Source organism: Melanerpes formicivorus, unplaced genomic scaffold (genome assembly GCF_026170545.1).
Source record: "Melanerpes formicivorus ecotype bairdi unplaced genomic scaffold, bMelFor1.0.p_v2 SCAF_164, whole genome shotgun sequence".
NCBI lineage: Eukaryota > Metazoa > Chordata > Aves > Piciformes > Picidae > Melanerpes > Melanerpes formicivorus.
The window spans coordinates 650,599-675,628 of record NW_027142516.1 but is presented as its reverse complement, the minus strand read 5'-3'; the positions used below and the strand labels follow the sequence as shown (position 1 = coordinate 675,628).

The 25,030-nt window shown below is 62.6% G+C and overlaps 2 protein-coding genes across 2 annotated transcripts; both read right to left on the bottom strand.

The window, feature by feature from the left end:
• Window positions 1–1,751: 1,751 nt before the first annotated feature.
• Window positions 1,752–18,285, bottom strand: LOC137457285 (trichohyalin-like). Its single transcript, XM_068169120.1, has 3 exons — window positions 18,247–18,285; window positions 12,470–12,629; window positions 1,752–11,196 (listed from the first exon to the last, which is right to left on the bottom strand). The coding sequence occupies exons 2-3, from the start codon at window positions 12,605–12,607 to the stop codon at window positions 2,368–2,370; spliced, it is 8,967 nt and encodes a 2,988-aa protein (XP_068025221.1). The 5' UTR covers window positions 12,608–12,629; window positions 18,247–18,285; the 3' UTR covers window positions 1,752–2,367.
• On the bottom strand, window positions 14,777–24,659 carry LOC137457283 (accessory gland protein Acp36DE-like; the record flags this gene model as incomplete). The annotated part of the gene is made up of 3 exons (XM_068169114.1): window positions 14,777–14,878; window positions 23,242–23,349; window positions 24,294–24,659. Coding segments are annotated over 3 exons (576 nt in total), but the record flags the coding sequence as incomplete, so codon positions are not given.
• Window positions 24,660–25,030: the final 371 nt, after the last annotated feature.

Below are 25,030 nucleotides of genomic sequence, written 5' to 3'. Positions count from 1 at the left end.
AGGTGGGCAGCAGGGAGGAGCTGGAGAGATTCTCAGCAGCAGGGCTGAGTGAAGTGCCTGGCAGGTGGAACATCAGAGGTGGTGGAGCCTCAGAGGTGGTGGAGCCATTCCAAAGCCACCTGTGAAGCTCTTGTGGCAGAGGGCTGGGCCTGGAGCATCTCCAGAGGTCCCTTCCACCCTCCCTCCCCCTCTGGGAGCTGAGCTGGGCCACCCTCCCCCTCTGTGAGCTGAGCTGGGGCCCCCTCCCACCAGGCTGAGGCCCTTGTAGGAGTCACAGATCCATGGAATGGGTTGGACCTTAAAGAGCATCCAGCTCCAACCCCCTGCCATGGGCACCTCCCTCCAGCCCAGGCTGCTCAAGGCCTCACCCAGCCTGGCCCTGAACACCTCCAGGCAGGAGGCAGCCACAGCCTCCCTGGGCAGCCTCTGCCAGGCTCTCCCCAGCCTCCCTGTGAAGAATTTCTTCCCCATCTCCAGTCTCCATCCTCCCCTCCTCCAGCTTCAACCCCTTGCCCTGCCCCTGCCAGCCCCTGGCCCAGCTGGGGGTGGGGAGGAAGGAGGGCAGCAGTGGGGAGGGGAGGAAGGAGGGCAGCAGTGGGGAGGGGAGGAAGGAGGGCAGCAGTGGGGATGGAGGAGGGCAGCAGTGGGGAGGGGAGGGAGGAGGGCAGCAGTGGGGTGGGGAGCAGGAGGGCAGCAGTGGGGAGGGGAGGGAGGAGGGCAGCAGTGATGCAGGCAGCAGGAGGGCAGCAGTGGAGGGGGAGGGAGGAGGGCAGCAGTGGGGAGGGGAGGGAGGAGGTGGGGGTGGAGGAGGGCAGCAGTGGTGTGGGGAGGGAGGAGGGCAGCAGTGGTGCAGGCAGCAGGAGGGCAGCAGTGGGGAGGGGATGGAGGAGGTGGGGAGGAAGGAGGGCAGCAGTGGGGAGGGGAGGAAGGAGGGCAGCAGTGGGGAGGGGAGGAAGGAGGGCAGCAGTGGGGAGGGGAGGGAGGAGGTGGGGGTGGAGGAGGGCAGCAGTGGGGTGGGGAGGGAGGAGGGCAGCAGTGGTGCAGGCAGCAGGAGGGCAGCAGTGGGGAGGGGATGGAGGAGGTGGGGAGGAAGGAGGGCAGCAGTGGGGAGGGGAGGAAGGAGGGCAGCAGTGGGGTGGGGAGCAGGAGGGCAGCAGTGGGGAGAAGAAGGAGGAGGGCAGCAGTGGGGAGAAGAGGGAGGAGGGCAGCAGTGGTGCAGGCAGCAGGAGGGCAGCAGTGGGGAGAAGAGGGAGGAGGGCAGCAGTGGGGAGAAGAGGGAGGAGGGCAGCAGTGGGGAGAAGAGGGAGGAGGGCAGCAGTGGGGAGAAGAGGGAGGAGGGCAGCAGTGGTGCAGGCAACAGGAGGGCAGCAGTGGGGAGGGGATGGAGGAGGTGGGGGTGAAGGAGGGCAGTGGGGTGGGGAGGGAGGAGGTGGGGAGGGAGGAGGGCAGCAGTGGGGAGGGGAGGGAGGAGGTGGGGAGGGAGGAGGGCAGCAGTGGTGCAGGCAGCAGGAGGGCAGCAGTGGGGAGGGGATGGAGGAGGGCAGCAGTGGGGAGGGGAAGGAGGAGGGCAGCCGTGGTGCAGGCAGCAGGAGGGCAGCAGTGGGGAGGGGATGGAGGAGGGCAGCAGTGGGGAGGGGAAGGAGGAGGGCAGCAGTGGTGCAGGCAGCAGCAATTTATTCTGACTTTTATCTTTTCCATGCAATGCAGCAGCAGCAGAAAGAGGAAACCCCAAACCCCCTTCCTCCCCCCACCCCACCCCAACCCCCCCAGCACCCTGCAGGAGCCTCAGCCTCCGTGGAGCAGCAGCCTGGGAGCCTGCTCCGCTGGGAAGGGAGCAGGAGAAGGCTTTTGGGCTGTTCTGTTGGCTTTTGCTTGGTTGGTTTGGTTTGGCCTTCCCCAGCCTTGAGGCTCTTCAGCCCTCAGAAGGAGCAGGATGGAGCTGCTGGAGCTTTTCCTTCTTGCTTCTGGCTTGGAGAGCTGTGAGGGTGGTGAGCTGCAGCTTGTGCCACACAGGGGGGAAGGGAGGAGGGAGGACACCAAGGACACAGAGAGAGAGAGACCCAAGGAATCCAATCAGAGCTGCAAGGAGACTAAATACTGCGTGCAGGCAGCCAAGGCATGGTGCAGGGAGGCAGAAGCTGCAGATCCCGAGGCAGAGCCTCTCTGCTGAGGGTTTGGTTCCTGCAGGTAACCCCCAGAGCCTCTGGACAGCCTCTCCCAGCCCCCCATGAACCCTTTTGCGTGCCCTGGTGACAGCCCGAGGTGAAAGCAGGGAGCAGAAGTGATCCTAAGGTGAAAGCAGAGAGCAGAAGAGATCCTCCAAGGGGCTCGGGGAAGCTCTGCCGGCTCCAGGGGCAGGACCTCTCCTCAAGGAGCTTTGGCGGCATCCTTGGCCGCACGGCTCGGTGCCTCCTGCGGGGTGCCGGAGGGGCCCTGGCTCTGCTTGGTGCCCGGACGGGGCTCCTCCTCCCGCTGAGCATCGCTGTCTGCCCGGGGGCTCCTCCTGCCGCCCTCCTGCGCTGCCTGCTTGCTCCTCTCGGCAGGAGGAAGCTCAGCACCCTCTCGGCCGCGGCTGGCTCCGTCCCGCCGCGCCGGCTGGGCTCGGCTCTCGTCGGCAGCTCTCCGGCCCTGCTCGCCGGCTTCCCGTGGCTCTGCAGCCTGGGGCGGAGGTGGGCAGCCCTTGGCCTCCCTGTCCTCACGCTCCCTCACCTGGCAGCTGGCTTCAGGCTCCCGCAGGACCCTCTCCCTGGCAGCCTTCGATCCATCTCCCTGGGGCTGCTGCTTCTCCTCTGCGCTGGGCACCTTGGGGCGCTGACTGTCCCTCCGGTCCTCCTTGGTCTTTGCCCGGCCAGGGTCACCCTTAACAGCGCCCAGCTCGGCGGCAGAGGCCCGGGGAGCCCCTTCCTTCACCCCTCTTTCGGTTCTCTCCTGCGGCCCTTCGAGATCCTCGGGGTTCTGCCGGGAGCTGGCAGCCGGGAGGTCCTCTCGCTCCTCCGTTTCTGCCTCATCCCTTTGGGGCCGTGGCTCCGGGGGGCTGCTGGCATCGCAGGGAGCTGCTGATGGCTTGGCTGACACCTGGCACTTCTTCACGTAGAGAGGCTGCTCCGGGTCGTGGGGGTGGTGGCAAACGATCTCGTAGGTGGTGGCTTCAGGATCATTCACGTTCTGGATGACGTGGACCAGGTAGGCAAGGGTCTGAGGGTCGCAGGGCTGGGGCAGGACCTTCACCTCCGGCTGCACGTCAGGCTCGGCAGGGATGTAACGGACCCGCAGGTCACTGACCGGTGCCTGCTCGCCCGGCAGGGAGAGGTCCCCGGTGTCCACATCCACGGTTTGGTAGAGGCTCCTCTCTCGTCGTCGTTCTCCATCCTCACGGACCCGGCTGCTGTCCCCCTCGGGCGCTTCTTCCCCACGGAGAAGCCTGCGGGTCCTCTGTCCCTCCCCCGCTGGGGGCTCAGCGGCAGGGACCTGCGACACTTCACGTCGTAACTCAGCTGCCTGACGGCGCGGGACGAGGTCGACCTCCTGCTCCTCCTCGATGATCTGGAGCCTGCTGCTCTCACGGGAGTCCCTCTGGATGGTCCTGGCTCGTTCCTCTCCTCTTTCACTTCCCTCTCGCCTTTGGCTCTCAGCAATCTCCAGCTCCCGTTGCCGATCGACTCTCCTCTCCCGCACCGGCTCTGATCTCTCTCGGTCCACTCTGATCCTCCTCTCACCCTCTAGATCTTCCCGGACACGGGCACGCTCCCTCCTTTCCACGACTTCTTCAACTGGTTCCAGCTGCTGGGATTCACGATGGATCCTCACATCAGCTTCAGCTGCTTCTCTCTCAGCCTCTCGTATCCTCTCGTACCTCTCTGACTCTCGCTGTCTCCCATCTCCATCTCCTCTGTCTCTCCTGGATCGTTGTTCTTCCCTCTCCTGTGTCTCCCGGATGCGGCGTTCATAGCCCTCCAGGTCCAGCTCTCGTTCCCGTTCGACTCTCCTCTCCCGCACAGCCTCTGATCTCTCTCGGTCCACTCTGATCCTCCTCTCACCCTCTAGATCCTCCCGGACACGGGCACGCTCCCTCCTTTCCACGACCTCCTCAACTGGTTCCAGCTGCTGGGACTCTCTATAGGTCTTGACATCAGCTTCAGCTGCTGCTCTCTCAGCCTCTCGTCTCCTCTCGTACCTCACTGACTCTCGCTGTCTCCTTTCACCATTTTCAGGCTCCCTTCTGTCTCTCTGGACAGTCCTGGATCGTTGCTCTTCCCTCTCCTCTGTCTCCCGGATGCGGCGTTCGTAGCCCTCCAGGTCCAGCTCTCGTTCCCCTTCGACTCTCCTCTCCCGCACAGGCTCTGCCCTCTCTCGGTCCACTCTGATCCTCCTCTCATCCTCTAGATCTTCCCGGACACGGGCACGCTCCCTCCTTTCCACGACCTCCTCAACGGGTTCCAGCTGCCGGGATTCTCTATAGGTCTTGACATCAGCTTCAGCTGCTGCTCTCTCAGCCTCTCGTCTCCTCTCGTACCTCTCTGACACTCGCTGTCTCCTTTCTCCATCCCTGCTCTCTCTCCTGGCTCCTTGTTCCTCTCTTTCACGCCCCTCTCGTCTTTGGCTCTCAGCAATCACCAGCTCCCGTTCCCGTTCGACTCTCCTCTCCCGCACAGGCTCTGCCCTCTCTCGGTCCACTCTGATCCTCCTCTCACCCTCTAGATCTTCCCGGACACGGGCACGCTCCCTCCTTTCCACGACCTCCTCAACTGGTTCCAGCTGCTGGGATTCACGATGGATCCTCACATCAGCTTCAGCTGCTGCTCTCTCAGCCTCTCGTCTCCTCTCGTACCTCACTGACTCTCGCTGTCTCCTTTCACCATTTTCAGGCTCCCTTCTGTCTCTCTGCACGGTCCTGGATCGTTGTTCTTCCCTCTCCTGTGTCTCCTGGCTCTGGCGTTCATAGCCTTCCAGTTCCAGCTCCCGTTGCCGCTCGACTCTCCTCCTCTCCCGCACAGGCTCTGATCTCTCTCGGTCCACTCTGACCCTCCTCTCACCCTCTAAATCTTCCCGGACACGGGCACGCTCCCTCCTTTCCACGACCTCCTCAACTGGCTCCAGCTGCCGGGACTCTCTGTAGGTCTTGACATCAGCTTCAGCTGCTGCTCTCTCAGCCTCTCGTCTCCTCTCGTACCTCACTGATTCTCGCTGTCTCCTTTCACTATTTTCAGGCTCCCTTCTGTCTCTCTGCACGGTCCTGGATCGTTGCTCTTCCCTCTCCTGTGTCTCCCGGCTCTGGCGTTCGTAGCCCTCCAGGTCCAGCTCCCGTTCCCGTTCGAGCACCAGCTCTGATCTCTCTCGGTCCACTCTGATCCTCCTCTCATCCTCTAGGCCTTCCCGGACACGGGCACACTCCCTCCTTTCCACGACCTCCTCAACTGGTTCCAGCTGCTGGGATTCACGATGGATCCTCACATCAGCTTCAGCTGCTGCTCTCTCAGCCTCTCGTCTCCTCTCGTACCTCACTGATTCGCGTTGCCTCCTTTCACCATTTTCAGGCTCCCTTCTGTCTCTCTGCACGGTCCTGGATCGTTGCTCTTCCCTCTCCTGTGTCTCCCGGCTGCGGCGTTCGTAGCCCTCCAGGTCCAGCTCCCGTTCCCGTTCGAGCACAGGCTCTGCCCTCTCTCGGTCCACTCTGATCCTCCTCTCACCCTCTAGATCTTCCCGGACACGGGCACGCTCCCTCCTTTCCACGACTTCTTCACGTGGCTCCAGCTCTTTGTATTCCTGTTGGATTTTGACATCAGCTTCAGCTGCTGCTCTCTCAGCCTCTCGTCTCCTCTCGTACCTCTCTGACTCTCGCTGTCTCCCGTCTCCATCTCTGTCTCTCCTGGATCGTTGTTCTTCCCTCTCCTGTGTCTCCCGGCTCTGGCGTTCGTAGCCCTCCAGGTCCAGCTCCCGTTGACGCTCGACTCTCCTCTCCCGCACAGGCTCTGATCTCTCTCGGTCCACTCTGATCCTCCTCTCACCCTCTAGATCTTCCCGGACACGGGCACGCTCCCTCCTTTCCACGACCTCCTCAACTGGCTCCAGCTGCCGGGACTCTCTATAGGTCTTGACATCAGCTTCAGCTGCTGCTCTCTCAGCCTCTCGTCTCCTCTCGTACCTCTCTGACTCTCGCTGTCTCCTGTCTCCATCCCTGCTCTCTCTCCTGGATCCTTGTTCCTCTCTTTCACTTCTCTCTCGTCTTTGGCTCTCAGCAATCTCCAGCTCCCGTTGCCGCTCGACTCTCCTCTCCCGCACCGGCTCTGCCCTCTCTCGGTCCACTCTGATCCTCCTCTCACCCTCTAGATCTTCCCGGACACGGGCACGGTCTCTCCTTTCCACGACTTCCTCAACTGGTTCCAGCTGCTGGGATTCACGATGGATCCTCACATCAGCTTCAGCTGCTGCTCTCTCAGCCTCTCGTGTCCTCTCGTACCTCTCTGACTCTCGCTGTCTCCCGTCTCCATCTCCTCTGTCTCTCCTGGATCGTTGTTCTTCCCTCTCCTGTGTCTCCCGGATGCGGCGTTCATAGCCCTCCAAGTCCACCTCCCGTTGCCGATCGATTCTCCTCTCCCGCACAGGCTCTGCCCTCTCTCGGTCCACTCTGATTCTCCTCTCATCCTCTAGGTCTTCCCGGACACGGGCACGCTCCCTCCTTTCCACGACTTCTTCAACTGGCTCCAGCTGCCGGGACTCCTGTTGGATCCTCACATCAGCTTCAGCTGCTGCTCTCTCAGCCTCTCGTCTCCTCTCGTACCTCACTGACTCTCGCTGTCTCCTTTCACCATTTTCAGGCTCCCTTCTGTCTCTCTGCACGGTCCTGGATCGTTGCTCTTCCCTCTTCTGTCTCTCTCGGCTCTGGCGTTCATAGCCCTCCAGGTCCAGCTCCCGTTCCCGTTCGAGCGCCGGCTCTGCCCTCTCTCGGTCCACTCTGATCCTCCTCTCATCCTCTAGATCTTCCCGGACACGGGCACGCTCCCTCCTTTCCACGACCTCCTCAACTGGCTCCAGCTGCTGGGACTCTCTATAGGTCTTGACATCAGCTTCAGCTGCTGCTCTCTCAGCCTCTCGTGTCCTCTCGTACCTCACTGACTCTCGTTGTCTCCTTTCACCATTTTCAGGCTCCCTTCTGTCTCTCTGGACGGTCCTGGATCGTTGTTCTTCCCTCTCCTGTGTCTCCCGGATGCGGCGTTCGTAGCCCTCCAGGTCCAGCTCCCGTTCCCGCTCGACTCTCCTCTCCCGCACCGGCCCTGATCTCTCTCGGTCCACTCTGATCCTCCTCTCATCCTCTAGATCTTCCCGGACACGGGCACGGTCTCTCCTTTCCACGACCTCCTCAACTGGCTCCAGCTGCCGGGACTCTCTATAGGTCTTGACATCAGCTTCAGCTGCTGCTCTCTCAGCCTCTCGTCTCCTCTCGTACCTCTCTGACACTCGCTGTCTCCTTTCTCCATCCCTGCTCTCTCTCCTGGCTCCTTGTTCCTCTCTTTCACGTCCCTCTCGTCTTTGGCTCTCAGCAATCACCAGCTCCCGTTCCCGTTCGACTCTCCTCTCCCGCACCGGCTCTGATCTCTCTCGGTCCACTCTGATCCTCCTCTCACCCTCTCGATCTTCCCGGACACGGGCACGCTCCCTCCTTTCCACGACTTCTTCAACTGGCTCCAACTCTCTGTATTCCTTTTGGATCTTGACATCAGCTTCAGCTGCTGCTCTCTCAGCCTCTCGTCTCCTCTCGTACCTCTCTGACTCTCGCTGTCTCCCGTCTCCATCTCCTCTGTCTCTCCTGGATTTTTGGTCTTCCCTCTCCTGTGTCTCCCGGATGCGGCGTTCGTAGCCCTCCAGGTCCAGCTCTCGTTCCCTTTCGACTCTCCTCTCCCGCACAGGCTCTGACCTCTCTCGGTCCACTCTGATCCTCCTCTCATCCTCTAGATCTTCCCGGACACGGGCACGCTCCCTCCTTTCCACGACTTCTTCAACTGGCTCCAGCTGCCGGGACTCCTGTTGGATGCTCACATCAGCTTCAGCTGCTGCTCTCTCAGCCTCTCGTGTCCTCTCGTACCTCTCTGATTCTCGCTGTCTCCTTTCACCATTTTCAGGCTCCCTTCTGTCTCTCTGCACGGTCCTGAATCGTTGTTCTTCCCTCTCCTGTGTCTCCTGGCTCTGGCGTTCGTAGCCTTCCAGGTCCAGCTCCCGTTCCCTCTCGACTCTCCTCTCCCGCACAGGCTCTGATCTCTCTCGGTCCACTCTGATTCTCCTCTCATCCTCTCGATCTTCCCGGACACGGGCACGCTCCCTCCTTTCCACGACCTCCTCAACTGGCTCCAGCTGCCGGGACTCTCTATAGGTCTTGACATCAGCTTCAGCTGCTGCTCTCTCAGCCTCTCGTCTCCTTTCGTACCTCACTGACTCTCGCTGCCTCCTTTCACCATCTTCTGGCTCCCCTCTGTCTCTCTGCACGGTCCTGGATCGTTGTTCTTCCCTTTCACTCCTCTCCCGGCTCTGGCGTTCATAGCCCTCCAGGTCCAGCTGCCGTTCCCGCTCGACTCTCCTCTCCCGCACAGGCTCTGCCCTCTCTCGGTCCACTCTGATCCTCCTCTCATCCTCTAGGTCTTCCCGGACACGGGCACGCTCCCTCCTTTCCACGACCTCCTCAACTGGCTCCAGCTGCTGGGACTCCTGTTGGATCCTCACATCAGCTTCAGCTGCTGCTCTCTCAGCCTCTCGTCTCCTCTCGTACCTCACTGATTCGCGTTGCCTCCTTTCACCATTTTCAGGCTCCCTTCTGTCTCTCTGCACGGTCCTGGATCGTTGCTCTTCCCTCTCCTGTGTCTCCCGGATGCGGCGTTCGTAGCCCTCCAGGTCCAGCTCTCGTTCCCTTTCGACTCTCCTCTCCCGCACAGGCTCTGCCCTCTCTCGGTCCACTCTGATCCTCCTCTCACCCTCTAGATCTTCCCGGACACGGGCACGCTCCCTCCTTTCCACGACCTCCTCAACTGGCTCCAGCTGCTGGGACTCTCTATAGGTCTTGACATCAGCTTCAGCTGCTTCTCTCTCAGCCTCTCGTCTCCTCTCGTACCTCACTGATTCTCGCTGTCTCCTTTCACCATTTTCAGGCTCCCTTCTGTCTCTCTGCACGGTCCTGGATCGTTGTTCTTCCCTCTCCTGTGTCTCCCGGATGCGGCGTTCATAGCCCTCCAGGTCCAACTCCCGTTCCCGCTCGACTCTCCTCTCCCGCACAGGCTCTGATCTCTCTCGGTCCACTCTGATCCTCCTCTCATCCTCTAGATCCTCCCGGACACGGGCACGGTCTCTCCTTTCCACGACTTCCTCAACTGGTTCCAGCTGCTGGGATTCACGATGGATCCTCACATCAGCTTCAGCTGCTGCTCTCTCAGCCTCTCGTGTCCTCTCGTACCTCTCTGACTCTCGCTGTCTCCCGTCTCCATCTCTGTCTCTCCTGGATCGTTGTTCTTCCCTCTCCTGTGTCTCCCGGATGCGGCGTTCATAGCCCTCCAGGTCCAGCTCTCGTTCCCTTTCGACTCTCCTCTCCCGCACAGGCTCTGCCCTCTCTCGTTCCACTCTGATCCTCCTCTCACCCTCTAGATCCTCCCGGACACGGGCACGGTCTCTCCTTTCCACGACTTCTTCAACTGGCTCCAGCTGCCGGGACTCCTGTTGGATCCTCACATCAGCTTCAGCTGCTGCTCTCTCAGCCTCTCGTCTCCTCTCGTACCTCACTGATTCGCGTTGCCTCCTTTCACCATTTTCAGGCTCCCTTCTGTCTCTCTGCACGGTCCTGGATCGTTGTTCTTCCCTCTCCTGTGTCTCCCGGCTCTGGCGTTCGTAGCCCTCCAGGTCCAGCTGCCGTTCCCGTTCGAGCGCCGGCTCTGATCTCTCTCGGTCCACTCTGATCCTCCTCTCACCCTCTAGATCTTCCCGGACACGGGCACGCTCCCTCCTTTCCACGACCTCTTCAGCTGGTTCCAGCTGCCGGGTCTCTCTATAGATCCTGACATCAGCTTCAGCTGCTGCTCTCTCAGCCTCTCGTCTCCTCTCGTACCCCTCTGACTCTCGCTGTCTCCTTTCACCATCTTCAGGCTCCCTTCTGTCTTTCCGGACGGTCCTGGATCCTTGCTCTTCCCTCTCCTGTGTCTCCCGGCTGCGGCGTTCGTAGCCCTCCAGTTCCAGCTCCCGTTCCCTGTTCCTCCTCCTCTCCCTCCTCCTTCCACCATCTCGTTCCTCCCACTGCTGATCCTCACGGATTTCTCTCTCGCTTTCCTCGTATTCAGCCTCCTCTTGCTGGATCTCCTCCTGCTCCGGGACTTGCCTCTGGGGCTCGCAGTAGCTGCGGTCGAACCCTAGCGGCTCCTGCAGGCGTGCCTGGTGCGGGCGTCTCCGGGCCAGGCTCTCGGGCTCCCGGCTGCCGCCTTCGGCTGCTCTTTGGTCCAGCTCACGTAGCAGGTAGCGGCTTCTCTGCTCTCCACCTGGCTGCTTGGACCTTCTTCTATCTGCTTCTTGCGGCCATTGGTTTCTTTGATGCTGTGCTGGCCACGCTGGCTCCTGTGGCCCATGGCCACCCCACCGGTCCGGCCGTGGTTGAGGTTCACAGCCCCGGCTGCACCTCCTCACGTCTCCCAGCTCCTCTGGACCAGCCCTCTCTTGCTGCCGCCTCTCCTCTGCCCGCAGCCCGGCTCGCTGCGCTCTGCTGCTGTGCCTGCCGAGCTCTGCCTCTCCCCTGGCTGCCTCCGGGGGCTGCCGGCTGCCTCCTTCCCGGAGCTCCTCCTGCTCGTTGCTTCGGTCGGTGTCGTCTGTGCCGCGCCGGTTGCGCTGCTGGCGCTGTCCCCTGCTTGCCTCAAGCCTCTCCAGCTCGTTGACCCTGGTGCCTCGTTGCGGCTCCACTTCACGCCGGGGGTGGTTGCTCTCCTGGGTTCCTTCTTCTTCCTCCTGGAGCTGCCGACCCCTGCCCCTGCTCTTGGTTTCAGCTTCCTGGAGGGACTTGCTGGGGGCTGTCAGCTTGGTTCTTTGCAGCAGGGTTGGGCCCTTGGGCAGGTACCAGTAGCAGGCCCTGGCCACTTTGAACACCAAGAGCAGGTACTCGGTGAAGTCGATTTTCCCATCCCCCTCCCACTCCAGGAACTGCAGAATCTTCTCCACTGTCTGAGGGTCGTGTGGCTCCTGCAGGCAAAAGGCAGGCAAGGGAGGAGGAGAGGTCACCCCTCTGTCCCCTCCCCAGGGCAATGCAGACAAGGGGACAGCTGCTGCTTGCCCAGCAGCACAGTGCCCAGGGAGGGTTGGAAGCTCTCCACAACCTCTCTGGGCTCAGCCTGCTCCAAGCTGCACAGCTTAGGATCCCCCAGCACAGCCTGGGCTCCCCCCTGGCTGCTCCTCACAACAGCAGTGACCACTGAACCCCTAAATCCCAGCCCGGAGGGGGTGGGAAGGGAACCTCTGGAGAGCAGCTCCTGCACCCCTCCTGCCCCAGCAGGGCTCCCCCCCGGGGGGCACAGTGCCCAGGGAGGGGTTGGAAGCTCTCCACAACCTCTCTGGGCTCAGCCTGCTCCAGGCCTCCAGCAGCCTCCCCCCAAACAACTTTCCCCCTCCTGGGCTCCACTCTATGCCCCTTGGCCCTGGGCACCCCTGGGCAGATGCCAGCCCCAGCCTCTTGGCCTCTCCCTGGGCACCACAGGGCAGATGCCAGCCCCAGCCCCTTGGCCTCTCCCTGGGCACCACTGGGCAGATGCCAGCCCCAGCTCCTTGGCCTCTGCCTGGGCACCACTGGGCAGATGCCAGCCCCAGCCCCTTGGCCTCTCCCTGGGCACTATTGAGCAGATGCCAGCCCCAGCCCCTTGGCCTCTCCCTGGGCACCACAGGGCAGATGCCAGCCCCAGCCCCTTGGCCTCTCCCTGGGCACTACTGAGCAGATGCCAGCCCCAGCCCCTTGGCCTCTCCCTGGGCACTATTGAGCAGATGCCAGCCCCAGCCCCTTGGCCTCTCCCTGGGCACCACTGGGCAGATGCCAGCCCCAGCCCCTTGGCCTCTCCCTGGGCACCCCTGGGCAGATGCCAGCCCCAGCCCCTTGGCCTCTCCCTGGGCACCACAGGGCAGATGCCAGCCCCAGCCCCTTGGCCTCTCCCTGGGCACCCCTGGGCAGATGCCAGCCCCAGCCCCTTGGCCTCTCCCTGGGCACCCCTGAGCAGATGCCAGCCCCAGCCCCTTGCCCCCCCCCAGCCTTCAGCTCCCCTCTGGGGCTGCTCTCCTCCAGGCCCTCAGCCCCAGGCAGCTCTCAGCCTTTGCTCCTCCCAGAGCTGCTCCAGGCCCCTTCCCAGCCTCCCCTGGCCCCTCCCCAGCAGCTCCCAGGCCCTCTTGAGCCTTCCTGCCCATCCCACTCTCATCAGGAGATGTTGTGGTCCCTCCAGCCCAGCCCTGGAGCCCTGGCAGCAGCACTCACAGCTATGACATCTGCAAACTCCTCCTCGATGAGCTCCTTCATCCTCCTCCTGCTGAGGCTGGAGCAGCCTCCATCTTCCTTTGCATGCTTGTGGAAGAGGCCAACGATGGTGGCAATGCTGTCCAAGAAGCCAGGCATTGTCCTGCAGATTCAAGCAAACCTGCAAGAAGAAGGAGGGAGGAGGCCTCAGGGCGGGAGGTTTGCTTCCTCTGAGCGTCAGGAGGGGACCTGGGGGACGCTGGGGGGGTTCACTGCAGGGCCAGAGCCAGCTCTGCTTCACCGCAGCCCTGCTGCCCCCCCAGCATGAGAAGGGCACAGAGCTGTTGGAGAGGCTCCAGAGGAGGCCACCAAGATGAGCAGAGGGCTGCAGACCCTCCCCTGTGGGGGCCAGGTTGGGGCTGTGCAGCCTGGAGAAGAGAAGGCTCCAGGGAGAGCTCAGAGCAGCCTCCCAGTGCCTGCAGGAGCTCCAGGAGAGCTGGGGAGGGGCTGGGGACAAGGGCTGGGGGTGCCAGGCTCTGGGACAAGGGCTTGGAGCTGGGAGAGAGGAGACTGAGAGTGGAGAGGAGGAAGAAAGCCTTGAGAGGGAGGCTGGGGAGAGCCTGGCACAGGCTGCCCAGGGAGGCTCTGCCCAGGGAGCCTCTGCCCCAGGCTGCCCAGGGAGGCTCTGCCCAGGCTGCCCAGGGAGGCTCTGCCCAGGCTGCCCAGGGAGGCTCAGTCCCAGGCTGCCCAGGGAGGCTCTGCCCAGGCTGCCCAGGGAGGCTCTGCCCAGGGAGGCTCTGCCCCAGGCTGCCCAGGGAGGCTCTGCCCAGGGAGGCTCTGCCCCAGGCTGCCCAGGGAGGCTCTGCCCAGGGAGGCTCTGCCCCAGGCTGCCCAGGGAGGCTCAGCCCAGGGAGGCTCAGCCCAGGCTGCCCAGGGAGGCTCTGCCCCAGGCTGCCCAGGGAGGCTCTGCCCCACGCTGCCTACTCCCTGGAGGAGCTCAAGGCCAGGCTGGATGAGGCCTGGGCTGGGGGGGAGGTGTCCCTGCCCATGGCAGGGGGTTGGAGCTGGCTGAGCTTCAAGGTCCCTTCCAACCTTACCCAACCCAACGCAGTTCAACCCTACCCAACCCATTCCAACCCAACCCAACCCTACCCAACCCAATCCAACCCAACCCATCCCAATCCAACCCAACCCTGTCTGTGCATCCCTGGGAAGGCTTTCCTGTCCCCTGGGGTTTTGGTGGCCTGGGGAGTGTCCTGCAGCCTGCCTGCTGACGTGGGTGAGTGACGCGGGGCAGGGGATGGCAGGGTGCCTGCGGTCACGGCTTGCAGGGAGCAGCTGGCCCAGGAGGTGCCCCAGAACCCCTCCTCAGGGGGTTACTGACTCAGGAGGTGCCCCAGAACCCCTCCTCAGGGGGCTGCTGGCTCAGGGGGTGCCCCAGAACCCCTCCTCAGGGAGCAGCTGGCTCAGGAGGTGCCCCAGAACCCCTCCTCAGGGGGTTACTGACTCAGGGGGTGCCCCAGAACCCCTCCTTAGGGAGCAGCTGGCTCAGGAGGTGCCCCAGAACCCCTCCCCATGGGGCTGCTGGCTCAGGAGGTGCCCCAGAACCCCTCCTCAGGGGGCAGCTGGCTCAGGAGGTGCCCCAGAACCCCTCCCCATGGGGCTGCTGGCTCAGGAGGTGCCCCAGAACCCCTCCTCAGGGAGCAGCTGGCTCAGGAGGTGCCCCAGAACCCCTCCTCATGGGGCTGCTGGCTCAGGAGGTGCCCCAGAACCCCTCCTCAGGGAGCAGCTGGCTCAGGAGGTGCCCCCAGAACCCCTCCTCAGGGGGTTACTGACTCAGGGGGTGCCCCAGAACCCCTCCTCAGGGGGCTGCTGGCTCAGGAGGTGCCCCAGAACCCCTCCTCAGGGAGCAGCTGGCTCAGGAGGTGCCCCAGAACCCCTCCTCAGGGGGTTACTGACTCAGGGGGTGCCCCAGAACCCCTCCTCAGGGAGCAGCTGGCTCAGGAGGTGCCCCAGAACCCCTCCTCAGGGGGCTGCTGGCTCAGGGGGTGCCCCAGAACCCCTCCTCAGGGGGTTGCTGACTCAGGAGGTGCCCCAGAACCCCTCCTCATGGGGCTGCTGGCTCAGGAGGTGCCCAAGAAGCCCTCCTCAGGGGGCTGCTGGCTCAGGAGGTGCCCCAGAACCCCCCCTCAGGGAGCAGCTGGCTCAGGAGGTGCCCCAGAACCCCTCCTCAGGGGGCTGCTGACTCAGGAGGTGCCCCAGAACCCCTCCTCAGGGGGCTGCTGACTCAGGGGGTGCCCCAGAACCCCTCCTCAGGGGGTTACTGACTCAGGAGGTGCCCCAGAACCCCTTCTCAGGGGGCTGCAGCAGCTGCTGCTGTCCCCAGGACCCTTGCTGCTGCCTCAGCTTGGCTCTGAGGTCCAGCAGTGGCTAGCAGGTGAGGCAGGGGATGTCTGCCAGCAGCACCAATTGCTCCTCCTCTCCCCCCCTCCAGCTCCCCTCTTGCACTTCCAAACCACCTCCCCCCCTTGCCCTGCCCTGCTCCAAACCCTGTCCCCAGCTCTCTGCTCAGCCCTGGAAGCTCTCCCTGGAGCCTTCCTCCCCTCCAGGCTCTTCTCCCCCCTGCCCCAGCGCTGCTGTGGCCTCCCCTGGCCCTGCTCCACCAGCTCCCTGGCTGTGCCCTGCTCCCCAGGGGCTGCCCCCCCAGCCCTCCTTGTGAGCTCCAACCCAGGAGGGAGCCCTGGGCCCGGGGGCAGCAGCCAGGTCCCGCTGGGGCTCAGCTCCCCCCTGGGAGCTGCTGGGCGCCAGGCACAGCTCCTGGCTTGGAGCTCTGCGCCTGGAAACCTCAGGAGCCACCTCCTGGCTTCCTTCCCCGCTCCAGAGGATCCCCAAGGCTGCTATCAGGGCTGGGATCTTGGGGTGCAGCTGGGGAGGCTGCGCCCTGGCGGCCTGGGTAACGTGCAGCGAGGCACGGCCCCGGCTGCAGCTGCAGGCCAGCACAGCTGGCCAGCTGTGCCTGCTGCAGGGGGGCACCGGGGGGGAGCCCCTGCCCACCCAGCCCCCAGCCTCAGAAGCCACCAGGGAGAAAACTGAGGCGGCTGCCACAGGCTCCCAGCCCGGCTCAAGGGGGGGAAAGGGAGCTCAGAGCTCTTCTGCTCCAACCTCCTGCCCTGCCCAGGGACAGCTCTCAGCCAGGCTCAGCTGCTCCAGGGCCTCATCCAGCCCGGCCCTGAGCACCCCCAGGCAGGAGGCAGCCACAGCCTCTCTCTCCAGAGCCTCCTCACCCCGGGGCTGAAGTAGTCTCCCTCAGCTCCACTCCAACCCTGCTCTGCCTCAGCCCCCAACCCTTCCCCCTGGGCCTGCCTCAGCCCCCCTCATGCAGAGTCCCTCTGCAGCCTTCCCTCCAGGTGCTGGGGGGCAGCTCTGAGGTCCCCCCCGGAGCCTCCTCTGCAGGCTGCAGCAGCACAGGGCAATGGCTCTGCCCTTGTGTGCCCCCTGGCAGCTCTCTCCAGTGCCAGCCTGCCCCCTCCCCCCCCTCCCTCCCCCAGCCTCATTCCTCTGCCTGCTCCAGGGGCTGGCCCCCAGCACTGTGAGGCTGTTTGCAGCCCTCTCAGCACCACCTGCCTGCTGCAGTCTGTGCTGGCCAAGCTGGGCAGCCTGGGGCAGGCTCTCTCCAGCCTGGCCTTGAGCATCCCCAGGCAGGAGGCAGCCACAGCCTCCCTGGGCAGCCTGGGGCTGAGCCTCCCTGGGCTGAGCCTCCCTGGGCAGCCTGGGGCTGAGCCTCCCTGGGCTGAGCCTCCCTGGGCAGCCTGGGCCAGAGGCTCCCTGGGCAGCCTGGGCAGATGCTCCCTGGGCAGCCTGTGGCAGCCTCTCTCCACCCTGGCCTTGAACCCCCCCAGGCAGGAGGCAGCCACAGCCTCCCTGGGTGCCAGAATCTCACCACCCTGATGCTGAAGATCTTCTCCCTCAGCTCCACTCCAACCCTGCTCTGCCTCAGCTCCAAACCCTTCCCCTCAGCCTGCCTCAGCCCCCCTCATGCAGAGTCCCTCTGCAGCCTTCCCTCCAGGTGCTGGGGGGCAGCTCTGAGGTCCCCCCTGGAGCCTTCTCCTCTGCAGGCTGCCCCTGAGGTCCCCCCTGGAGCCTTCTCTGCAGGCAGCCCCTGAGGTCCCCCCTGGAGCCTTCTCTGCAGGCAGCCCCTGAGGTCCCCCCTGGAGCCTTCTCCTCTGCAGGCTGCCCCTGAGGTCCCCCCTGGAGCCTTCTCCTCTGCAGGCTGCCCCTGAGGTCCCCCCTGGAGCCTTCTCCTCTGCAGGCTGCCCCTGAGGTCCCCCCTGGAGCCTTCTCCTCTGCAGGCTGCCCCTGAGGTCCCCCCTGGAGCCTTCTCCTCTGCAGGCTGCCCCTGAGGTCCCCCCTGGAGCCTTCTCCTCTGCAGGCAGCCCTGAGGTCCCCCCTGGAGCCTTCTCCTCTGCAGGCTGCCCTGAGGTCACCCCCTGGAGCCTTCTCCTCTGCAGGCTGCCCCTGAGGTCCCCCCTGGAGCCTTCTCCTCTGCAGGCTGCCCCTGAGGTCCCCCCTGGAGCCTTCTCCTCTGCAGGCAGCCCTGAGGTCCCCCCTGGAGCCTTCTCCTCTGCAGGCAGCCCTGAGGTCCCCCCTGGAGCCTTCTCCTCTGCAGGCTGCCCCTGAGGTCCCCCCTGGAGCCTTCTCCTCTGCAGGCTGCCCCTGAGGTCCCCCCTGGAGCCTTCTCCTCTGCAGGCTGCCCCTGAGGTCCCCCCCCGGAGCCTTCTCCTCTGCAGGCAGCCCTGAGGTCCCCCCCTGGAGCCTTCTCCTCTGCAGGCTGCCCCTGAGGTCCCCCCTGGAGCCTTCTCCTCTGCAGGCTGCCCCTGAGGTCCCCCCCTGGAGCCTTCTCTGCAGGCAGCCCTGAGGTCCCCCCCTGGAGCCTTCTCCTCTGCAGGCAGCCCTGAGGTCCCCCCTGGAGCCTTCTCCTCTGCAGGCTGCCCCTGAGGTCCCCCCTGGAGCCTTCTCCTCTGCAGGCTGCCCCTGAGGTCCCCCCTGGAGCCTTCTCCTCTGCAGGCTGCCCTGAGGTCCCCCCTGGAGCCTTCTCCTCTGCAGGCAGCCCCTGAGGTCCCCCCCTGGAGCCTTCTCCTCTGCAGGCTGCCCCTGAGGTCCCCCCTGGAGCCTTCTCCTCTGCAGGCTGCCCCTGAGGTCCCCCCTGGAGCCTTCTCCTCTGCAGGCTGCCCCTGAGGTCCCCCCTGGAGCCTTCTCCTCTGCAGGCTGCCCCTGAGGTCCCCCCTGGAGCCTTCTCCTCTGCAGGCTGCCCCTGAGGTCCCCCCTGGAGCCTTCTCCTCTGCAGGCTGCCCCTGAGCTCCCCCCTGGAGCCTTCTCCTCTGCAGGCAGCCCCTGAGGTCCCCCCTGGAGCCTTCTCCTCTGCAGGCTGCCCCTGAGGTCCCCCCTGGAGCCTTCTCCTCTGCAGGCTGCCCCTGAGGTCCCCCCTGGAGCCTTCTCCTCTGCAGGCTGCCCCTGAGGTCCCCCCTGGAGCCTTCTCCTCTGCAGGCTGCCCCTGAGGTCCCCCCCTGGAGCCTTCTCCTCTGCAGGCAGCCCCTGAGGTCCCCCCTGGAGCCTTCTCCTCTGCAGGCAGCCCCTGAGGTCCCCCCTGGAGCCTTCTCCTCTGCAGGTTGCCCCTGAGGTCCCCCCTGGAGCCTTCTCCTCTGCAGGCTGCCCCTGAGGTCCCCCCCTGGAGCCTTCTCCTCTGCAGGCTGCCCCAAGCCCAGCTCCCTCTCAGGGCAGAGCTCCCAGGAGCAACTCACCCAAGTGCACCCAGGGGCTGGAGTTGGGGGTTCCTGTGGAGCCGTTGTGGGGTGCTTGGAGCACCTGGGTGCTTTTATAGGGTCCCTGGCTGGGGCTGCAGCCAGGAGCCAGCCCCTTTGTGGACGTTGGCCCTGATTCATCCCTGGCCAAGCCCAGCTGCACCTCCACGTCCTCAAACGAGTTCTTTCACTTATCATTCCCCTTCCCTATCATTTTAACCCCGAAATAGCTTGCTGCCATGTGGCAATCCAGGCCCTGCCGGCTTCCACCTCACCCTGCAAAGTTCTTTTTACGGGGCTGGCGGCAGCTCAAGAGGTGTTTTGAGCCATCTGTGGCAGCTTTCAAGTCGATCTGAAGTTAATGAGTCCCTAATGGGAGGGTGGCAGAGTGCCTCTGCCTGCCTCTGCCCTCGGGGCTGGCAGGATGGAGCCGCGGGGATGGGGATGGGGATGGGGATGGAGGGGGGAAGAGGTCACTGCCAGCAGGTGAATCACACCCAAGCTCTTCCTCCACCAGCCCCTTTGCTGCCTCCACACCAGAGGGGGGGTTCTGCTTTCCTTGCCCTGCATTGGGCTGGGCTGGGAAAGGCCTTTGGGAGCAGGGGGACCCCCGGGGACCCCCAGCCGCCTCCTGCCCACGAGGTGTCTCCAGCGCCTCCAGGGCTGCTGAGCTTCCACCACCACCTCCCTGGGCAGCCTCCAAGCTCCTGCAGCACCTTGGCCACCAGGTCAGAGGGGTTTGGGTGAAGGCTTTGCTGCCTGAAGGGCAGGAGGGAGACCTCAGCGTGGTGCCAAGGGCGAAGGGCAGGAGGGAGACCTCAGCGTGGTGCCAAGGGCAGGAGGGCAGCAGCCAGAGCTCCGAAGCCTCCAGGGCTTGGCTGGTGGCAGAGGTTGGGAAGGACCTCTGGGGGTCATCTCCTCCAAGCCCCCCTCCCCTGCCAGAGCAGGGCCTTGGGGAGGCTGGAAGGTTTTTCTCTGGGGTGTGTTCTTCCACCTCAACTCCCAGCAGAAGGCTCTGAAGTGATGAAGCTTGCAGGCAGTTGGTGCAAAGGAGAAGCCTCCCAAGGAATGGTTGGGAGAAACCAGACCAAAGCCTTGGGTCCACCTGGAGGTCTCCCAGGAGTGGCTCTCAGCTCAGCTCTGCTTGGCCTCTAACTCCAAACCTGGCCTGGATGACCTTAAAGACCTCCTCCAAGCACAGGAACTCCATGGAGCTGGGAGGTGACAGCAGGAACCTCCGGGCTGAGAGCTTGGTCCGTGCTGAATCTTCAGCTGGTTGCCCTCAGCAGCTCTTGCTCTGCTTCCCAGCCCCCTTTTGGCTTCACCTTTTAACAGCAGAAACCAAACAGCTCCTTGAGGCAGAGGCTCATGGACTGGCTTGCCTTGGGAAGGGACCTCAAAGGTTCCAGGCCCCCAGCCCAGGCTGCCCAAGGCACTCACAGAGTGAGTTGGGTTGGAAAGGACCTTGAAGGTCAGCCCAGGTCCCAGCCCAGGGCAGGGGGCTTGGGGCTGGGTGGTCTTCAGTCTCCCAGCAGCCCAGGTGGAAGGTCCTCCTCCTTCTGCACCATGGGCATCACCCCTGTGCCCCCACGGATGGGGGCTGTGGGGAGAGGCTCCTTGGACCCCAGCCCAAAGCAACCCAACCACGGCCAAGGCACTTCCATGGTTGGGTTGGAAGGGACCTGGAAGCTCAGCCAGCTCCAGCCCCCTGCCATGGGCAGGGACAGCTCCCCCCAGCCCAGCTTGCCCAGGGCCTCATCCAGCCTGGCCCTTGAGCACCTCCAGGGAGGGGACACCCAGGACCTCCCTGGGCAGCCTGTGCCAGGCTCTCCCAACCCTCCCTGGGAGGAAATTCTCCTTCCTCCCCAGGCTCTCCCAACCCTCCCTGGGAGGAAATTCTCCTTCCTCCCCAGGCTCTATCTCCTCTCCTCAAGCTTCAATCTCCTCTCCTCAAGCTTCCACCTCCTCCCTGGGAGGAATTTCTCCCTCCACCCCAGGCTCAATGTCCTCTCCTCAAGCTTCCACCTCCTCCCTGGGAGGAATTTCTTCCTCCTCCCCAGGCTCTGTCTCCTCTCAAGCTTCCACTTGCTCCCTGGGAGGAATTTCTTCCTCCTCCCCAGGCTCAGTCTCCTCTCCTCAAGCTTCAGCCTCCTCTCCTCTGACTTCCACCTGCTCCCTGGGAAGAATTTCTCCCTCCTCCCCAGGCTCAGTCTCCTCTCCTCAAGCTTCAACCTCCTCCCTGGGAGGAATTTCTTCCTCCTCCCCAGGCTCAGTCTCCTCTCCTCAAGCTTCCAACTCCTCCCTGGGAGGAATTTCTCCCTCCACCCCAGGCTCAATGTCCTCTCCTCAAGCTTCCACCTCCTCCCTGGGAGGAATTTCTTCCTCCTCCCCAGGCTCAGTCTCCTCTCCTCAAGCTTCCACCTGCTCCCTGGGAGGAATTTCTTCCTCCTCCCCAGGCTCAGTCTCCTCTCCTCAAGCTTCAGCCTCCTCTCCTCTGACTTCCACCTCCTCCCTGGGAGGAATTTCTTCCTCCTCCCCAGGCTCAGTCTCCTCTCCTCAAGCTTCAACCTCCTCCCTGGGAGGAATTTCTTCCTCCTCCCCAGGCTCAGTCTCCTCTCCTCAAGCTTCAACCTCCTCCCTGGGAGGAATTTCTTCCTCCTCCCCAGGCTCTGTCTCCTCTCAAGCTTCCACCTCCTCCCTGGGAGGAATTTCTTCCTCCTCCCCAGGCTCTATCTCCTCTCCTCAAGCTTCAACCTCCTCTCCTCTGACTTCCACCTGCTCCCTGGGAGGAATTTCTCCCTCCTCCCCAGGCTCTGTCTCCTCTCAAGCTTCCACCTGCTCCCTGGGAGGAATTTCTCCCTCCTCCCCAGGCTCTGCCTGCCCTCCTCAAGCTCCTTCCTTTCCCCCCACTCCCCCCTCAAGCTTCTCCCGGGGTGCAGGGCAGCCCAGGCAGCCCCCAAGCCTGCCCCTGAGGGCTGTGGAGCCGTGCCAGGGAGCCATGGCAGAGAGCTGCTGGAGCATGAACTTGTCACACAGCCTGGGGGGGGGGGGGGGGGGAGGGGGAGTGGCTCATCTCTCATCCTGGGTGTAGGAGCCCTAATTAATTAGTGCTGGTAACACCTTGGGGACACTCAGAGAGGTGCACACCAAAGGCCTTCCTCACCCTGCCTCACTTCAGGGTTTTTTTTTCAGCTCCTGCGTTTTTTTTCCCTCCTTCCCTGCCCCCCCCCCCCCCCTCCCCCCCCCCATTAAAAGGGCAAATTACAGCCCAGCTGCAGGGCTAATGACAGCCCTGGGCAGCTGTAATTTTCGGCTGGATTGGGGTGATTAGGAAAATTAGAGTCCTATGGTGTGGTTTGGTGGCCTCTAACCAGGCACTAATCCCACCCCACCTCCCCCCCCCCTCCCCCCTCCCTCTTCCTCCTCTCTCCCCCCTCCCTCTTCCTCCCCTTCCCCCCTCCCTCTTCCTCCCCTTCCCCCCTCCTCCCACCCAGCAGAGCTTAGGGAGGGATGCAGGAAGAGGGAAGGGCAGGTTTGGGCCAGGCACAGAGTCACAGAGAGGTGCAGGTGGGAAGGGAACCTCTGGAGAGCAGCTCCTGCACACCCCCTGCCCCAGCAGGGCTCCCCCCAGCAGCTTGCCCCAGGGGGGTACAGTGCCCGGGGGGGGTTGGAAGCTCTCCACAACCTCTCTGGGCTCAGCCTGCTCCGGGCCTCTGAGCTCTCCAAGCCAAGAGGTTTCTCCTGCTGGAACCTCCTGGGCTCTACTTTGTGCCTCTTGCCCTGGCCCTGGGGCACTGCTGAGCAGAGTCTGGCCCCAGCCTCTTGCCCCCCCCAGCCCTGAGCTCTTGCTGAGCATTGCTCAGCTCCCCTCTGGGGCTGCTCTCCTCCAGGGCTCTCAGCCTCAGGGAGCTTTTGCTCCTCACAGAGCTGCTCCAGGCCCCTCAGCACCATCCCAGTGCTGTGGAGCCTCCTGGTGTGGAGAGCTTCCAACCCGCCCTGGGCAGTGTGCCCCTGGGCAAGCTGCTGGAGCAGGGGAGGGAGCAGGAGATGCGCTCCAGAGGGTTCCCTCCCAGCCTCCCCAGACTGGGCTTGGGGGGGTTTAGGGGTTTCAGACCTCACTCCAGAGCTGAGCAGCAGAAGACCTCAGGGACAAACCTCTACCTGAGACCTCCCTTGGGGGGGCAGAAAGGAAGCTCCACCCCAGAAGCTGATGGAAGAGCTCTGGGCAGCAGGGAGCTTGGGGCTGAGCCCAGTGCAGCATCTGGGGCAGTGCCTCCAGGTGGGATGGAGCTGAGCTTGGGTTTGGAGCTGAGCTTGGGTTTGGAGCTGAGCTTGGGTTTGGAGCTGAGTTTGGGGTTGGAGCTGAGTTTGGGGTTGGAGCTGAGTTTGGGGTTGGAGCTGAGTTTGGGGTTGGAGCTGAGCTTGGAGCTGAGTTTGGGTTTGGAGCTGAGTTTAGGTTTGGAACTGAGCTTGGGTTTTGGAGCTGAGTTTGGGGTTGGAGCTGAGCTTGGAGCTGAGTTTGGGTTTGGAGCTGAGTTTGGGTTTGGAGCTGAGTTTGGGGTTGGAGCTGAGTTTGGCTTTGGAGCTGAGCTTGGAGCTGAGTTTGGCTTTGGAGCTGAGCTTGGGTTTGGAGCTGAGTTTGGGGTTGGAGCTGAGTTTGGGTTTGGAGCTGAGCTTGGAGCTGAGTTTGGCTTTGGAGCTGAGCTTGGGTTTGGAGCTGAGTTTGGGGTTGGAGCTGAGTTTGGGGTTGGAGCTGAGTTTGGGCTTGGAGCTGAGCTTGGGTTTTGGAGCTGAGTTGGGGTTTGGAGCTGAGTTTGGGGTTGGAGCTGAGTTTGGCTTTGGAGCTGAGTTTGGGTTTGGAGCTGAGTTTGGGTTTTGGAGCTGAGTTTGGTGTTTGGAGCTGAGCTTGGATTTGGAGCTGAGTTTGGGTTTGGAGCTGAGTTTGGGTTTGGAGCTGAGTTTGGAGCTGAGTTTGGGCTTGGAGCTGAGTTTGGCTTTGGAGCTGAGTTTGGCTTTGGAGCTGAGTTTGGCTTTGGAGCTGAGTTTGGGTTTGGAGCTGAGCTTGGAGCTGAGTGGCTTTGAAGCTGAGTTTGGGTTTTGGAGCTGAGTTTGGTGTTTGGAGCTGAGTTTGGGTTTTGGAGCTGAGCTTGGATTTGGAGCTGAGTTTGGGTTTGGAGCTGAGTTTGGGCTTGGAGCTGAGTTTGGCTTTGGAGCTGAGCTTGGAGCTGAGCTTGGGTTTGGAGCTGAGTTTGGGCTTGGAGCTGAGTTTGGGCTTGGAGCTGAGTTTGGCTTTGGAGCTGAGTTTGGGCTTGGAGCTGAGTTTGGCTTTGGAGCTGAGTTTGGGTTTGGAGCTGAGTTTGGCTTTGGAGCTGAGTTTGAGGTTGGAGCTGAGTTTGGGTTTGGAGCTGAGCTTGGAGCTGAGTTTGGCTTTGGAGCTGAGTTTGGGTTTTGGAGCTGAGTTTGGTGTTTGGAGCTGAGTTTGGGTTTGGAGCTGAGTTGGGATTTGGAGCTGAGTTTGGGATTTGGAGCTGAGTTTGGGGTTGGAGCTGAGCTTGGAGCTGAGTTTGGGTTGGGAGCTGAGTTTGGGTTTGGAGCTGAGTTTGGGTTTGGAGCTGAGTTTGGGTTTGGAGCTGAGTTTGGGATTTGGAGCTGAGTTTGGGGTTGGAGCTGAGCTTGGAGCTGAGTTTGGGTTGGGAGCTGAGTTTGAGTTTGGAGCTGAGTTTAGGTTTGGAGCTGAGTTTGGGTTTGGAGCTGAGCTTGGAGCTGAGTTTGGGTTTGGAGCTGAGTTTGGGGTGGGAGCTGAGTTTGGCTTTGGAGCTGAGTTTGAGGTTGGAGCTGAGTTTGGGTTTGGAGCTGAGCTTGGAGCTGAGTTTGGCTTTGAAGCTGAGTTTGGGTTTTGGAGCTGAGTTTGGTGTTTGGAGCTGAGTTTGGGGTTGGAGCTGAGTTTGGGGTTGGAGCTGAGTTTGGGTTTGGAGCTGAGTTTGGGCTTGGAGCTGAGTTTGGCTTTGGAGCTGAGCTTGGAGCTGAGCTTGGGTTTGGAGCTGAGCTTGGGTTTGGAGCTGAGTTTGGGTTTGGAGCTGAGTTTGGGTTTGGAGCTGAGTTTGGGTTTGGAGCTGAGTTTGGGTTTGGAGCTGAGTTTGGGCTTGGAGCTGAGTTTGGCTTTGGAGCTGAGTTTGGCTTTGGAGCTGAGTTTGGGTTTGGAGCTGAGTTTGGGCTTGGAGCTGAGTTTGGCTTTGGAGCTGAGTTTGGCTTTGGAGCTGAGTTTGGGTTTGGAGCTGAGTTTGGGCTTGGAGCTGAGTTTGGCTTTGGAGCTGAGTTTGGCTTTGGAGCTGAGTTTGGCTTTGGAGCTGAGTTTGGGCTTGGAGCTGAGTTTGGGCTTGGAGCTGAGTTTGGGGTTTGGAGCTGAGTTTGGCTTTGGAGCTGAGTTTGGCTTTGGAGCTGAGTTTGGCTTTGGAGCTGAGTTTGGGTTTGGAGCTGAGTTTGGGTTTGGAGCTGAGTTTGGGGTTTGGAGCTGAGTTTGGGTTTGGAGCTGAGCTTGGGGTTTGGAGCTGAGCTTGGGGTTTGGAGCTGAGTTTGGGGTTTGGAGCTGAGTTTGGGGTTTGGAGCTGAGTTTGGGTTTGGAGCTGAGTTTGGGGTTTGGAGCTGAGTTTGGGTTTGGAGCTGAGTTTGGCTTTGGAGTTGAGTTTGGCTTTTGGAGTTGTGTTTGGCTTTTTAAGTTGAGTTTGTTTTGGGGCTGTGCTTTGTTGTTTGGCTCTGGTTTGACTGACAGGTGATGAAATGCAGC